The sequence below is a fragment of the Muntiacus reevesi genome, chromosome 19, assembly GCF_963930625.1.
Source record: "Muntiacus reevesi chromosome 19, mMunRee1.1, whole genome shotgun sequence".
Lineage (NCBI taxonomy): Eukaryota > Metazoa > Chordata > Mammalia > Artiodactyla > Cervidae > Muntiacus > Muntiacus reevesi.
In genome coordinates, this window is record NC_089267.1 from 46,234,128 (window position 1) to 46,250,440 (window position 16,313).

The following is a 16,313-nucleotide window of genomic DNA, read 5'->3' on the forward strand; positions in this document are numbered from 1 at the left end:
GTTTTGTACTACAATACAATATTTTAATGTATTGCACTTTAGTAAGAAATTGATCCTCAGTCTGAGCTCTTCACAGGTGTTAGGAAAGAGGTAATGACTATCAAACTGTCAAATATTCAGAGTCATATGAGAGAGGATGTTTCTCCCACTTTCAAAGGGCACATATACCTGTTTGATTTGGGAGAAAAAAAAATTACTTTATAATAAACCAAGGAAACTCATTCAGAATGAGTCATATCCTCATTGTACAGGACAAGATTTACAACAGGACAGGTTTCTACCACAAATTAGTCATTGTTGTGTTGTTTAGTTGCTAAGTCGTGTCGGATTCTATTGCAACTCCATGGAGTAGCCCACCAGGCTCCTCTGTCCGTGAGATTTCCTAGGCAAGAAGACTGGCTTGGGTTGCCATTTTCTTTTCTGCAAGTTAGTCATATTCAAGAAATATCTTTCATGAGTGAGCAGAATAGGAATCATTGTAAGTTATATCAAACCCCTGCTCTTTGAGACTTTAATGGAACTAAACTAAATCCTAGGGTATTATGGACAGGCAGTTAGAATGACGAGAGCTAGGTCTTCATGACTTTTACACATTGCAATATAAACCAATTTTTGCATTTTTCTCTTTGTATAATTAAGTTTTAGGATAATCAAGCACTGTATTCTTTACACACTTATGTTGATGAGGCTATAGTTCAGTATATATGTTCTGAGATTGTTGGAAAGTGTTTTAAATTGATAAAAAGAACTGCAAATATAATTCTGCTCCAGTTATAAACACATGCAATCTAGAAAGTATTTTTCTTAAATGTTTAATTTTGACCTGTATATTGTAGGAGCCTTTTATTCCTTACTCCAGAACTCCATGCTCTGTTCCTTTGCAAATGTTAGGATTTCTTATTGAGTTACACTTTGTTTCTTTATTTAGTAAATGTTTACGTTTGAGCTTTTAACTAAAAATAGTATCCTACAGATTTTTTTTTGAACATCAAGATGCCAAGATACATTTCAGATTATATTCCTTATGCTCTAGCTTGACCATTTCTGTACTTTCAACAAAAATATAACGATACTTTTGTAGTTGAAGATTCTCCAAATAACTTTTATATTTTCATTTATATTTCATTTTGAAAGCTGTAATCCTTGACATAAATATATAGCTAGATACTTCAGAATACTTTGGGCTTTACATGTGTGCGTGTGCACTCAGGCGTGTGAATTGGTGGGAGAGGAGGGAACATAAAAAAAGGTAGAAAGGAAGTAGTTGGAACGAACTGATTTGTTGTAGTGTCCCAGGGGGCAGGTATAATCTGCAGGCTGTCAGGTTCCATTACGGGGGTTGTTGCCATCGATCAGAACTGACATTTGTAAAGCAGAGTTTAGTATAACTGTAATTATATGTGTGTTTACGGGATTTAAACCGTGTGACATTTTAGATTTTATCCTTAAATTAAAACATTCATATAATTTATAGGCTTGTTGGTTGAGTAAGTATGTGATTATGTATTTTAAAAAGGAAGATAGATTTCCTAAATCCTGCAAACAGTTGCATGGTCTAAGTCTATAGCATTAAAATGTGATTTGTAACAGCTCCAGGCTGACTGTTTTCACACAGAAAATGTATTGAGCACGCATTCTTGAATATTGTTCTTTAGCGTAGTTAATAGATCCCAAACATTTTCAACTAAATGTACAGTATTTCATCAATTGTAAGACATTAGAAAAATTTATTTTTTTTTACTTCCTAGTGACACATGAAATGATGATATAGCTCAAAATCAATAGCTCTTGTGACTTGATGAAGCATAGTGATATACTCTTAGATTTTAAAGACAATATTTTAATATTTTACCATTCTGTATTTTAAAATCTAATGTAATGAGTTTAAACAATTAAGATTTTTTTCTAAAGTCTACCAAAAATTTCAAAATTAATTTTAAATATAGTAAAGGTAAGAAAGCATGCTTTCACTTTTAAAATTTGTTATATTCCTTTGACTTAACATTTTAAATCTAGTTTTAATTTATAGCCATCTGCCTCAAGGAAAAATACGGCTCCAACAGTCAAAATGTTTTTTAAAAATGTTTAAAATTCAGTAGGATATCAGTGTGACTTGTATAGCTTTAAATAGATATAACAGGATTTGTTAAGCATAAAACTGTATTTAGATATCACAAACATTCTGTCTTAAGCTGGATATATATTGCTATTAGTGATATAATTTCAAGACTGTTTTCTGTATAATGAATTAATTTATAGGAATTAGAAAGTTTTATGGACTGGTCTGTGTATGGAAAATATGAATATTGAAAAATAAGAATAAATCTTACTTTTAAATAGACATCAACAATGATAACATTAAGGAAATATGGGAATTATGAATTCTAAAATAGTTGTCTAATTTCTCTTCTTGGTTCAAAAACTTTCTATAAATATGTCAAAACTTTCTTATCTCATTGCTTTTAGTGCTTATAGAGGTCTCTGGTTGAGGAGAAGATTGATAAGTGGTCAGGAAATTGACATAAATTTAGAAGTTGTCATTTGTATGAAAAAGAAATCCAATCAGTAGCTTGAAGAATGTGGACTTCTATGTAAAAGATTTTATATTTAATTCCTTCCTCAGGATGCTTGTGGTGTGCATAGAAAGATTATACAAGAGATGATATGTGACTAATGCATATTAGAAGCGCAAAGAACAAATTTTGCTTATTTTTCTTTGTAGCATGTGGTATTTTTTTTTATTTCTTTATCTAGCAAACTCTTACTTACCTTTCGCCTGTTCATTTCAGATATCCCTTCTTGCCATTTAGTTTTTGTTTGTAATTATAAGTTATATGTAATTATAATAGCATGTATGTGCACAGCTTACTGTTACTGAGTAAAATGCATACTCAGAATAGTACAGAAATTGTAAGTGAGCAGCTTGATAAATTTTCCTAAACTGAATACACTGATATAGGCACCACACTGATCAAAATAGTTTTACCACACTTCGGAATCTTTCCTCATTTCTCTGCCATTTACTGTGTCCTTCTTCCTCTCCAGAGATGACTCCTAGCTTTTCACACCTTTTGTTAGTTTCACCTGTTTCAAAACTTCATATCCATGAAGTTTTATACTGTATAACTGGTTTCTTTCACTAACAAGATTTCCAGATTTTTACTGTATTATTGCATATAGCAATAGTTTACTCATTTTTGTTGTATAATTGTTTCATTGTATAACTGTTATAAGTTATTTATCTGTATTATTGTTGATGGAAATTTGGCTTCCAGTTTTGAAGTATTATAAATAGTATAGCTATGAAGATTCTAATATACATCTTTAGGTATAAGTACATGTGCATTTCTGTTCAGTACGTAACACACTAGGACTGGAATTGCTGGTCACAAGGCTTACATATGTTCATCTCTAGCAGGTAATACCAGGCAGCTTTTCAGAATGGTTGTGTGAGTTTTCATTTCCACCATTGTTTCATGAGAGTTCTAGTTCCTCCACATGCTGTCTAAACACATGGTATTTTATGTCTTTCAATTTTAAACTTTTTCCTGCAATATTCAACATCCTTTTATGATTAAAAACTCTCAACAAATTGGGTTGGAATTGTCTTCAGCATAATGAAGTCCATATATAACAAACCTATAATTAACATCATACTCAACAGTGAAAGGTTGAAAACTTTCCTAAGGTTGGTCTTTCTTTGCTAATATCAGGACAAGGGTGCAGATTCTTGCTAGTCCTGTTCAACATAGTACTGGAAGTCCTAGCCTGCATAATTAAGCAAGAAAAAGAAATAAAGGTCTTCTGAATCAGAAAAGAAGTAATATGGTCACTGCACATATGATTTTATATTTAGGAAACACTAAAGACTCCAGGAAGAAACTTCTGCAACTGAGAAACAACTTCAGTAAAATTGCAGGATGCAAAATCAACATGCAGAAATCAATTGCATTTCTATATGCTAACAGCAAACTATCAGAAAAAGAAATAAATAATCCCATACACAAGAGCATCAAAAAAAATGTAATGCTTAGAAATAAATTTAACCAAGGAAGTGAAAGATCTGTACACCAGAAACTATAAGACACTGAGGAAAGAAATTGAAAAATAAATGGAAATAAATGGAATAAATAAATGGAAAGATAGCTCATGTCTGTCATACGTTGAAAGAGTTAATGTCTTTCATACATTGAAAGAGAAAATGTCTATACTATCTAAGCCATCTATGGATTCAATGCATCCCTATCAAAATTCCATTATCATTTTTCACAGAAATGGGAAAATGCATTTTAAAGTTAGTATGTAACCACAAAAGACCCAAAGAGCCAAAGCAATCCTGAGAATGGACAAAGCTGAAGGTATCAGACTTCCTAATTTTAATCTATACTACAAAACTATAGTAATCAAAAAGTATGGTACTGTCAGAAAAATAGACACATAGACCAATGGAACAGAAGAGAGACTAGAAATTAACTCACATGTATACCATCAACTAATATTTGACAGTTGAGCTGGAAACAGTTGGGAAAGAATGATCTCTTTGGTAAATTGTATGGAGAGAAGTGGATAACCATATGCAGAGGAATGAAAATGGCCACCTATTTTATATTGCTTACAAAAAATTAACGGGCTTCCCAGGTGGCGCTGGTGGTAAAGAAACTGCCTGCCAGTGCAGGAGACATAAGAGAAGAGGGTTTAATCCCTGGGTCGGGAAGATCCCTTGGAGGAGGGCATGGCAACCCACTCCAGTTTTCTTGCCTGGAGAATCCCATGGACAGAGACGCCTGGCGGGCTACAGTCTGTAGGGTCGCAAAGAGAGGGACACGACTGAAGCAACTTAACACAATAAGTTAACTCAAAATGGATTAAAGGCTTACATGTAAGGCCTGTAAAACTGCTACTTCAAGAAAACCTAGAGAAAAAAGCTCTTTGACATTGATCTTGGGAATGATTATTGGATATGACACCAAAAGCCCATGAAACAAAAGTGAAAAAAAGCTTCCACAGAGCAAAAGAAATAGCAGAATGAGAAGGTTACCTGTAGGAGAAGATATTAGCAAGCCATCTATCTGATAAGAAGTTAATATCCACACAACTCAAAGGCAAAACACACACATAACCCAAAAGCCAAACCAAAAACAAAAGAACAAAAAATGGACAGAGGACTAGAATAGACATTTTTTCAAAGAAGCCATGCAAATGACCCCCAAGTACAGTAAAAGATATTTAACTTCACTAATCAGCAGGGAAATGCAAGTCATAATCACAATGAGTTATCCCCTTACAGCTGTTAGATTGACTTGTTATCAAAAAAGACAAGAGATGACAAATATGGGTGAGGATCTGGAGAAAAGGGATCTTTTTGTGCATTGTTGTAAGCTGGTGGTGTAAGCTGGGAATGTAAACGTGTACTGCCACTATGGAAACAGTTTGAAGGTCTCCCAAAAAGTTAAAAATAGAACTACCATATGATGCAGCCATTCTACTTATGGGTATAAATCAGAAGGAACCGAAATCATTATCTTGAAGAGAGATTGCTCTCTGATGTTCTTTGCAGCTTTATTCACAATAGCTAAGATACGGAGACAACCCTAAGTGTTCACCAAGAAATGAATGGACCAAAAAAATGTGGCATATATGTAGAATAGAATATTATTCAGCCATAAAAAATGGAAATTCAGCCTTTTCCCACAATAGCAATGGACCTAGAGGTCATTATGCTAAGTGAAATAAGTCAGAAAAGAAAAGACAAATACTGTTATGTTCTCACTTCTGTATGGGGGAAGAAAAGCCAAACTCAAGAAAGAAAGAGAGTACAGTGTTGGTTTCCAGGAACTTAGGGATAAGGGAAATGGGAAAATGTTGGTCAAAGTATGCAAACTTGTAGATGTAAGATGAATGTGTTCTGGGGATCTGATGTACAGTGCAGTGAGTATAGTTAACATCCCTGTGTTATATCCTTGAAAGTTGTTAAGAGAGCAGATCTTAAATATTATCACCGCACACACGCACACACACACACTCAAACACAAAAGTGATATGAAGTGAGGGGAAGAAAGTGTTAACTGACCTCATTGTGGTAATCGTTTTATAATATGTATGTGTATCAAATCATCACATTGTGCATTTAAGTTTGTATGTGTTAACATGTCAGAAATAATGCAATAGACAAAAAAAGGAAGGAGAGGTAAAGTGATTTCCCCTAGGTCACAATGTTTTAAAAGACAAAAGATTATGTTTATGTTAGTTACCAGATGAAGTGGTTCTAGCAAGGCTTAGGTCTTTTGCTTTAGCTGTCAAATGGATGGAGCATTTTAAATTGAATATACCAAATTGTTGACACAATAGTGGTGGATAACATCTCAACCATGCCATTTTACCAGTGGTTCGGCTAAAATTGGAACCGTTTGGAATAATAATTTTTACGCTCCTAAAGGAATAAAGTACATGTATCGAGAGAAATTTGAGTTGACAGTAAAAATATTGACAGTTAACCCATGCCCTAATACAAGAGCAGATGGAAATGTCTTGCATGAGTTCCAATTCATTAAGCAAATGTGACACTTTATTTTCTAGCCATTTTTGTTCAGGGAATTAGAGTAATGAAATGGTAATATAAATGAAGTCATTTCTCACTGTGCTGAAAGTATAGAAAACAAAATGCTAAAATGGATTTTTAAGGTTTGGTAGTATAGTTTCCTTATATCTGAAAATTTTTATTTTAAAATTTAGTTGTTACCACATTATTAGCTTTGTAGTATACTTTGTAGCTTTCTTAACATTTATCAATTGTAAGCTTATTTTATATTTTAATGTAATATGAATTTACAATTTAGAAGAATTCTTGCTTTTGAAAACACATGGGAATGTTTTTTAGGATTTTCAGTTAAAGAGTTGTTAGTGAGTGATCCCTGAGCATATTTGTAAGATATCTCTTGGATTGTTTTAAATTGTCATTTTTCAAAGTAGAAGTTATGTTTAAATTATTGGAATATAAAAGATGTTAATTAATGCATAGTGAATGTTTCAAACCATTTTAGATCTTAAAATTCATTATACATCTGTTTATACTTAATTCCAGTGGCATATTTTTTTCAATGTAACATTTGATGTGGCTTCAGTATACCATTTAACTCTAGCGAATTAAACTATGTAACTTCAGATTCATAGTATTTTACACCTTAGATATGAATGCGTTAATCTATTTCATTATGGTTTGCCAATTAATATTATATTGAAATACAAATGCTAAATTTTGTGGTTGATATAGTTTATTTCAAAGTGATCGTGATATCTCTAATAATGCAACAGATTATCCTGATAAACTTGGATTATGCATTTATTAAGAAGTATGTGATTTACATTCTAAAAAAATAAGATCACCATTCCCGTAAGCAACTTCAAAACAGACATGAGAGTAATAGCACAACAAAAATGTTGAACAATCTGACTCCCATCTCATTTAACTGCTTCACGAAATAGTTGAATTTTGATTATCATCAGGCTCTATAATCTGATATACTGGCTAAGAGAAAATGTCAGTTTTTGACTTGTTACCTCACATGTTAAATATATACTAGTGTAATATTTCCATAGTAGGAGGTTTATTAAACTTGTCTTTTTCTCTGCCATAGTAGAGCCAATTCAATATGTAGAAAGCAAATAGATTTATAATCACAGCTCATGTCAAATGGTCTCTTCCAAGAACTTAACATAAATACCCTGGGCTCGCCTTCTGCTCTGGGTACCCTGGTTCTCCGGTGACTCATTGTTTTTATTGCTATTATGTGCCAGTTATGCTGTGGTATGTGTATTGTTTTTTGGAATAAAGAGCTGCATATATTAGTTGATATTAAAGGTGGTAGTTTTTTAAAACTGTGTCTCAATAGTAAAGTTTCCTCCAAATTTGGAGAAGTATAGACAGGTGACCATTCCTGGAGTAGATTCCTGGTATCCTTTTCATTTCCTTTTAATGCTTTGTTCACTTGTTTTTATCCCTTTTCAAATGAAAGCCATTAGCAGTACACACTTATTTAAAAGATAGTGTCATTTTTTTTTAATATTGTAAGATACATTTTAAATATGCTTGTGTAATTTGTACACTTTACAGTACAATTTACTGACAGACTACCTTCACTGAGTTTTAAATAACTGCTTAATATCACAACTTGTAGAGAAGTGACTGTTGTATATAGGGAATCAGATATCATTCTGGGTATCTTTAACACCCTTTATTTGATCTGTATAGAAGTGGTCAATCATATTTCTTTTTGAATGACAGTGAAAATTTAAGTAATATATGATCTTTTTCCTCTTTTAAATTTATCTTTTCTTATGTTATAGATGCTTGTGACCACACCAGAAAAATGGGATGTAGTAACAAGAAAGAGTGTTGGAGATGTAGCTCTTTCCCAAATTGTAAAGCTCCTTATTCTTGATGAAGTCCATTTACTGCATGAAGATAGAGGACCAGTATTAGAAAGCATAGTGGCACGAACTTTACGGCAGGTAAGAGGAAGTTATATGCATGCTTATTTTGAGGGGTAAGTTTTTAAACTTTAATCTTGCATTCAAAGAAATATTAATATGTGTTCTGTATGAGGAAAAAGATAATTTTAGTGTGGATAAACCTATAGGTATTTCATTTTTATGATAAAAGTACCTGATTGTTCTTCTTTTCAAGTCTTATTTTATTGAAGTCTCTTTAAATTAACCAAAATAAATACAGGAAAACTTCGAAACCTGTGTTTTGTATCTATTATTGACAAAGCAGTATTACACTTGATCTTAGCCAAAAGACCGAGGAGCGGTTGACTAAACAATGTTAACATAATGGTAGAACATAGGACGGTGTTAGTGGTTCATCCACTTTTCTCCATGCCTAAACTCTCCCTGCTGGAAAGGGAGTGAGAGTCCTCTGGCTGCCGAGGTCCAGCTTGTGGATTAATCAGCAGTCACATCCACTCATCCCTGAGAGCTCAGCTGGTAAAGAATCCGCCCGCAATGCAGGAGACCCCAGTTCAATTCCTGGGTCAGAAAGATCCCCTGGAGAAAGAGTAGGCTACCCACTCCAGTATTCTTGGACTTCCCTGGTGGCTCAGCTGGTAAAGAATCCGCCCGCAACATGGGAGACCTGGGTTCCATCCCTGGGTTGGTAAGATCCCCTGGAGAAGGGAAAGGCTACCCACTCCAATATTCTGGCCTGGAGAATTCCATGGACTGCATAGTCCATGGGGTCGCAAAGAGTGGAACACAACTGAGCGACTTTCACTTTCACATCCACTCAGTGACCTCTTCCAGCACAAGATCTAGTCACTTGCCATCTTCTTTTTAATTCTAAATATTTACCCTGGGAAAGAAGCACTTCCTTGCCAGTATCACCTAAGTCTCTGCATGTGGTCCATATCTCTCTGCTGACTTCTAGTCCTCTCCAAACATAGTTGGTATTTCTCCTTTGATATTCCAAAGACATCTCTTGCTAAACATGTCAGAAACTCTGTCGTTTCTCGCACATATTTATATAGGGCATCACAATTCACTCAGTTCTCAAGCCCAAATTGAGTGTGTGGGAGTCGCCTCCAAGTGTTCCTTCTTCTTTAACACTGTGCCTCACCCCAGTAACTAGATAGACATAAATTCTTTCACATTTCCTGTCTTGAATAGCTGTCATCTAGATCTCGCTATGGGAATTTAAACAAAAAAGGGAGTACAGAACTTATGAAGTTTATGTTGCATTTTCAAATATTTTAAAATAATGTATTTTAATCTGGTAAATATACCATAAAATTCTAGATGAATTAATGATCTAACTATATCAGACAAAACTCAGTGTATTAAAGAGAGCATTTTGAAAATAACCTTGGCGTGGATACACTCTATGCAAAGTGCAAAACTCCAAAGGCTATAAAGAAAACATGTGACTCATTTGAATATGCATTAAAAACTTTTGACCAGTAAAGATACCTCCATAAAGATAAAATGTAAGAATAATAGAAATTATTTGTCACAAATAAAATAAGCTTAGATGTCCTTCGTAATTAAAAGGTTATTGTAAACTAATAAATATTTGTTGTTCAGTCACTAAGTCTTGTCCTACTCTTTGCAAACCCATGGACTGCATCATGCCAGGCTCCTCTATCCTTCACTATCTCCGAGAGTTTGCTCAAATTCATGTCCACTGAATCAGTGATGCTATCTAACCATCTCATCCAATGCCGCCCTCTTCTTTTGCTTTCAGTCTTTCCCAGCATCAGTCTTTTCCAATGACTCAGCTCTTGGCATCGGGTGGCCAAAGTATTGGAGCTTCAGCATCAGTCCTTCCAGTGATTAAACAGGACTGATTTCCTTTAGGATTGGCTGGTTTGATCTCCGTGCTGTCCAAGGGACCCTCCAGAGGCTTCTCTAGCACCACAATTTGAAAGCATCAGTTCTTCAGCATCCATCCTTTATGGTCCAACTCTTACATCCATACATAACTACTGGAAAAACCATAGCTTTGACTGTATGGATCTTTGCTGGCAAAGTGATGTCTATACTTTTTAATATGCTGTCTAGGTTTCTCATAGCTTTCCTTCCAAGGAGTAAGCATCTTTTAATTTCATGGCTGCAGTCACCATCTGCAGTGGTTTTGGAGCCCAAGAAAATAGAGTCTGTCACTGTTTCAGTTTTTTCCCCATCTGTATGCCATGAAGTGAGGGGACCAGATGCCATGGCCTTAGTTTTTTGAATGTTGAGTTTCAAGCCAGCCTTTTCACCAAGACTCTTTCATCAAGAGTCTCTTTAGTTCCTCTTCATCTTCTGCCATTAGAGTGGCAGGACCATCTGCATATCTGAGGTTGTTGATAGCAAGAAATATAAGTTTTTTAAAAATTTGGAAAAAGCACTTTACAGTGGAAATAAAAATACTGAAAATCATAGAAAAGAAGCTTAAAAATAATCCAGATTAGCTTGAGACATTCCTCTTCCATTAGATTGGCAAAAGTGAAAAAAAAAAAAATGTAATTTGAAAACTCTCACTGAACTATGCTTTTCCTCCTGGAGTTCTAACCTATGGAAACAATAGCACAGAAACATAGATATAGTAACACCAGTATTCACTGATGCTTTCTTGTTAATGCAAAATATATTGGAAACAAACCAAATGTTCAACAAAAGAAAATAAGATTGAATAAATCCTATTGCTGCTGCTGCTGCTGCTAAGTCGCTTCAGTCATGTCTGACTCTATGCGACCCCATAGACGACAGCCCACCAGGCTCCCCCATCCATGGGATTTTCCAGGCAGGAGTACTGGAGTGGGTTGCCATTGCCTTCTTTGAATAAATCCTATTACAGTCATCAAATAAAATGCTACTTTGCAGTCTTTTAAGAAGAATGAGACAGAGCTATAAGAACCAGACTTAAAGGATATCCAGGTTATAATTTTCATTTGAAAGGCAAGCTGGGTCCTGTATATATAGCACAATCCCAGGGTGGGGGAAAGGCGATATATTCTCGTTCACTCATTTACTGAACCTCTGTTATCTACCTGCTGTGTGCCAGCTTCATGGTTCTAGGTGGTGTGGATGTAGTTAACAAATTTCTTGCCTCCATTTAGATTTTTAAGCTGGAGTAGACTAGGGTGCATAGATGTGAAAGCATATGGAACAACTGTAAAAGTGGTTTTATAGTAGGGATGGAACTAGAGGACTCTTTAGGACATGTGCACTTTTTACCATATAAAAATATGTACATACAGACACACAGACACAGAATACAAAGAGTTGAAATATTCAAGTAGACACACAAAAATCAGAGATTTTAGCTAATACTCAACTTAGAACAGCGTCAAGAATACATGTGGTTGTGAAAAGTCTGCAGCTGCCGCCACTGTTCTCTTCTTTTGCTCTGGCAGTTAGTTTACTTGTGAAGTCTTGAACAGAATCATTCAGGGCATCATTTATGCAAAAGAGAGCTATTTTGATCATGAGATTTTTAAATGAAAATTTTAACAGCTTTATTGAGGTATGATTGACATAGAAAGCAGTGCATATGATTAGCGTATGGGGTAAGTGAGTTTGTGGTTAACAGAAGGTACTACTTCCCGTGGTGATACTTCCTGATCATAGGATGTTTTGACTTGGTACCTTGATATGTACATAGCTGAGTGATGTTTTTCAGGGAGCCCAGGCCACATGAGTCCATACATTCCTGGTTTGTTTGCATTGAGCTGTCTGGAGAGACCATGTCCATCAGCTAAAAGCATTACAAAGATAAGGCTTTCCTGCAACTATAGAGCATTAGAGGTCAAATAAATACCATTAGTATAATTGCCAAGAGGACTATCAGCAGCATGTTTTCAAGGGAGTTTGACCAGGGCATCTTTCTTTCTTGAGCACTCCCAACTGAGGGAGAAAATAGACTGCAACAGTGCTGTATACACATACACAGAGACACACACATTATGTACCGTATATACTTGGAGGCACTCATTAAAATTCATAAATATATTGTAAATTATAAATGTTTAACAGTATAATTTTCTGTATGTAGTTTATAAACTATATGATGTAAAATGTATAAAATTATATATTATGTTTTTATTTATATGTAGTGCAATTGGAAACGGCATCCCACTCCAGTATTCTTGCCTAGGGAATCCTGTGGACAGAGGAGCCTGGTGGGCTGCCGTCAATGGGGTTGCACAGAGTCGGACACGACTGAAGCGACTTAGCAGCAGCAGTGCAATTATAAATATGTTATTAGAAGATACAGGAACATATGTTGTTTGTAATATGGAAGTATAATATATAAATATCCCTGGTAATACAGCTGTAAAGAATCACCTGCAATGCAGGAGACCCCCGTTCAATTCCTGGGTCATGAAGATCCCCTGGAGAAGGGATAGACTACACACTCCAGTATTCTTGGGCTTCCCTGGTGGCTCAGATGGTAAAGAATCCACCTGCAAAGCAGGAGATCTGGGTTCAATCCCTGGGTTGGGAAGATCCGCTAGAGGAGGGCATAGCTACCCACTCCAGTATACTTGCCTGGAGAATCCCATGGCCAGAGGAGCCTGGTGGGCTGTGGTCCATGGGGTCGCAAAGAGTCAGACACGACTGAGCAACTCAGCACAGCACAGCAATATTTAAATATATAATTATTAATTCATCCTGCACATGAGCATCTTCATAATATAGCCAGATTCCAATTGTATAGTCTCTCAGTACTATGCTCATAAACCTTTGCTGACTTGCTGTTTGTTTATCTTAAGAAAAATGTTTAAATACCTTAGCTGAACATAAAAGTCTACTAAAACCCTGATCTATATGTCTAATTTTAACTTTTCCATTCTATTCCTTAGTTACTTAGGTTCCAACCACACAGAACCAAATTTTTTCCTTCCCCAGTTTTTTTTCCAATGCCTCTTTTTTTTTCCATCTCTTTTAGAGATGAAACTAATCTTACTTAAGTCAGAATGTATCTTTATTTTACGAGATTAAGGGTTATAAATGCAGAATTGTATATTATCACTCCACAGATCTCTCTGTTGAAAACCTACTGTTCTTTAGAATTTGCCCAGAATCACTTCTTCTGTGAAGTGTTTCCTAGTTCACCGCTCGGCATGAATTCCACCTTTTCTGTGTTCCCTCTGTATTCCCTTTCTTTGCACATTTTTGGCACTTACTACAGTCTTCCTTATAATTTCACAACTTGTTATAGTTAATTCTGCCTTTATTTGTGGCCCTTACTGGATTTTAATCTCCTTGACAGAATGATCTATATGATTCTCCTCATATTTCCAGTGTATTAGTGCAGGGCAGAGCAGTGCTCGTAAATATTTTTATAAAGAGCGAAGTTCCTATTTTTATTTGTTCTTGTGATTACCAGACATTCCCAGTAGATGGCAGTGCTTCACACGGCACTCTGTAACTAGCATAGACACACCTTAGGGAGCTTTTCTAATGCGATGTAGATTCTGTTCAGGTTCTAAAATTACATGATGGAATTAGGTACTAAATTCATAACATCCTTGGCATGAGAGAGATTTGGAAAAGAGAAAAGTAGAGTAAAAGCCAAATCTGTTGTACTTAACAGTGTTGAACTAACATTAGTTGTTTTAACTAAATTTACTTTCAGTGAGTAGGGAGACTTTGTCCAGACTTAGATTTTATATGAGGGAAAATGCTATAAAAATTTGCTGCCTATTTTTTGAGCTAATGATAAAGAAGAAACTATAAAATGTTAACTTTTTTTAGTTTTCAACTATTAATATTTTCAGATTACTCTGTATAGTGTGTAGAGTTTCAAGATATGGTTTAAGACATAAAGTTTCAAATTATCCATGTTTAAAGGAAAATATTTCTCATACAAACTTATGAGCGTAACAGATTATTTTTAGATTAAAAAGATAGCAGTAGTTTTAAAATGGGGGTTTAGCAGAAAAATATCTCTAGTGTTTGCAAGGTGTCGTGTATTTAACATCAAAAGACGTTAAAAATATACTCAATAACTTTTGTGTTGAATGATTTTAATACTAACAGTCACTTTCATATCCTTTCAAATCACCACCAGTAGTAAATAGAACTATGGTATAATTAAAATTATTCTAGGGGGCTCCCCTGGTGGTCCCATGGCTAGGACTCCATGCTCCTAATGCAGGGGCCTCGTGTTCAATCCCTGGTCAGGGAGCTAGATCCTACATGCCACAACTAAAATTTCCTACATGCTGCAACTAAAAGATCCTGCATGAAGCAATGAAGAGCAAGGTCACATGTGCCGCAAATAAGATGTAGTACAGCCAAATAAGTAAATGTATTTCAAGATAGCATTCTAATTACTGTAAAGGAGTCTAGTTATAATACATAAAGGAGACTTCTTAAATAACAGATAGGGACATCAGTTCCCCTTACTTAGGGTTCCTTGACTTGGGTTGGATTTGCTTGGGAAGCTATGTGTGTATCTCATAGTGTTTTATTTAATCCTCAAATAAGCCCAGATATAACCCATGACAGTGAGTAAGCAGATGCATTTTTGTCCTACTTACAGAATGATTTTGGAAGGGACAGGGCCACATTTTCTCTTAGTTCCTGTAAGTGATATTTGTGTCAGGGAGTGCGGGACCTTGGATTTTCCCAGCCCATGTATACACTGTATTGAAATATCCAAGGTGAAATCCAATGTTGGGAGCTACTCCCTTAGGTATAGTAACTTGAAGATACCAACATGAGGCAAGCAACTTTTGACTAAGAACGTCATATAAAGCTGAAAAAAATAACTAAAATATTTGCTCAAATAAGTATATCCCATGAATCCCCTTATTTTATGATAGCAAGAACATTAAACATTCCTAGATTTAAAAAAATAATAGTATTGTCTAGTTTTTTGTTACAGATTGAGAATCTTTTTTAATGGATTCTCTCATAAAGGAATTTGGTTGAAGCTTACCAAATTCATTCCAAGTCATGTGTACTTAAATCACATCAGAGGTTCTCAAACTTTTTCCCAGGTAAGAAGCCCTTTCTTAAATTAGACTTTTACATGGAAACCTAGTAAATATATAAAAATATAGGATGAGATGGTTAGATAGCATCACCCCCTCAGTGGACGTGAGTTTGAGCAAGCTCTGGGAGAGAGTGAAGGACAGGGAAGCCTGGTGTGCTGCACCCCATGGGACAGCAAAGAGTTGGACACAGCTGAGCTATTGAACGACAACAGCAAATGCAATGGAAATTTAGAAAGAAATTCTATATGATAAAAAACTATATATTCCTATCTACATACAAGCACACTTATATGTGTGTATATATAGATAGATATAGACACACATACACACATACCTTCTACACTTTGAATTTGATAAGTTGATATAAAACCCAACCATTTGAAAGACTATTCTTCTGACACTCAGAGCTCAGTAAGTGCTCATGGAAGGAAAAGAGAGAGTGAAACTCTTATTAGAAAATAATGAAAGTTTACTTAGTACAGACAAATTTATAATTCAGAGCTCAAATTATGGTCTAAAATGAAACAGATGTGTAGGGACTATAACAAGTTAATTATTCAATTTTAACTGCTAGATAATATTAAATAGAATGCTAAAAAATGGAAAAATACTAAAGTTGAAAAAATAAAATTAAATACAAAATAGAAAACCAATAAACTAGATTTATTAACTTGAGTCCTATAAAAATATTCTTAAAGCTAGTTTTTAAAAAAGTAAAATAAGCTTAGAACAAATCTAATCACAAATAAGTAGAAAACCTATGAGTAAACAAAATTAGAAAGGATAAAGAAATTTTACAGAATGTTTAGAAACGAAAAAAGATGAGAATAC

The 16,313-nt window shown here is 34.9% G+C and overlaps 1 protein-coding gene across 1 annotated transcript in view; it reads left to right on the top strand.

The window, feature by feature from the left end:
* The window catches only part of ASCC3 (activating signal cointegrator 1 complex subunit 3), a 336,030-nt gene that overhangs the window by 124,454 nt on the left and 195,263 nt on the right, over positions 1-16,313 (top strand). The window contains exon 11 of the mRNA XM_065911620.1: positions 8,344-8,508. Within this exon, the coding sequence (XP_065767692.1) occupies positions 8,344-8,508 (165 nt within the window). The remainder of the gene's footprint in view (positions 1-8,343; positions 8,509-16,313) is intronic.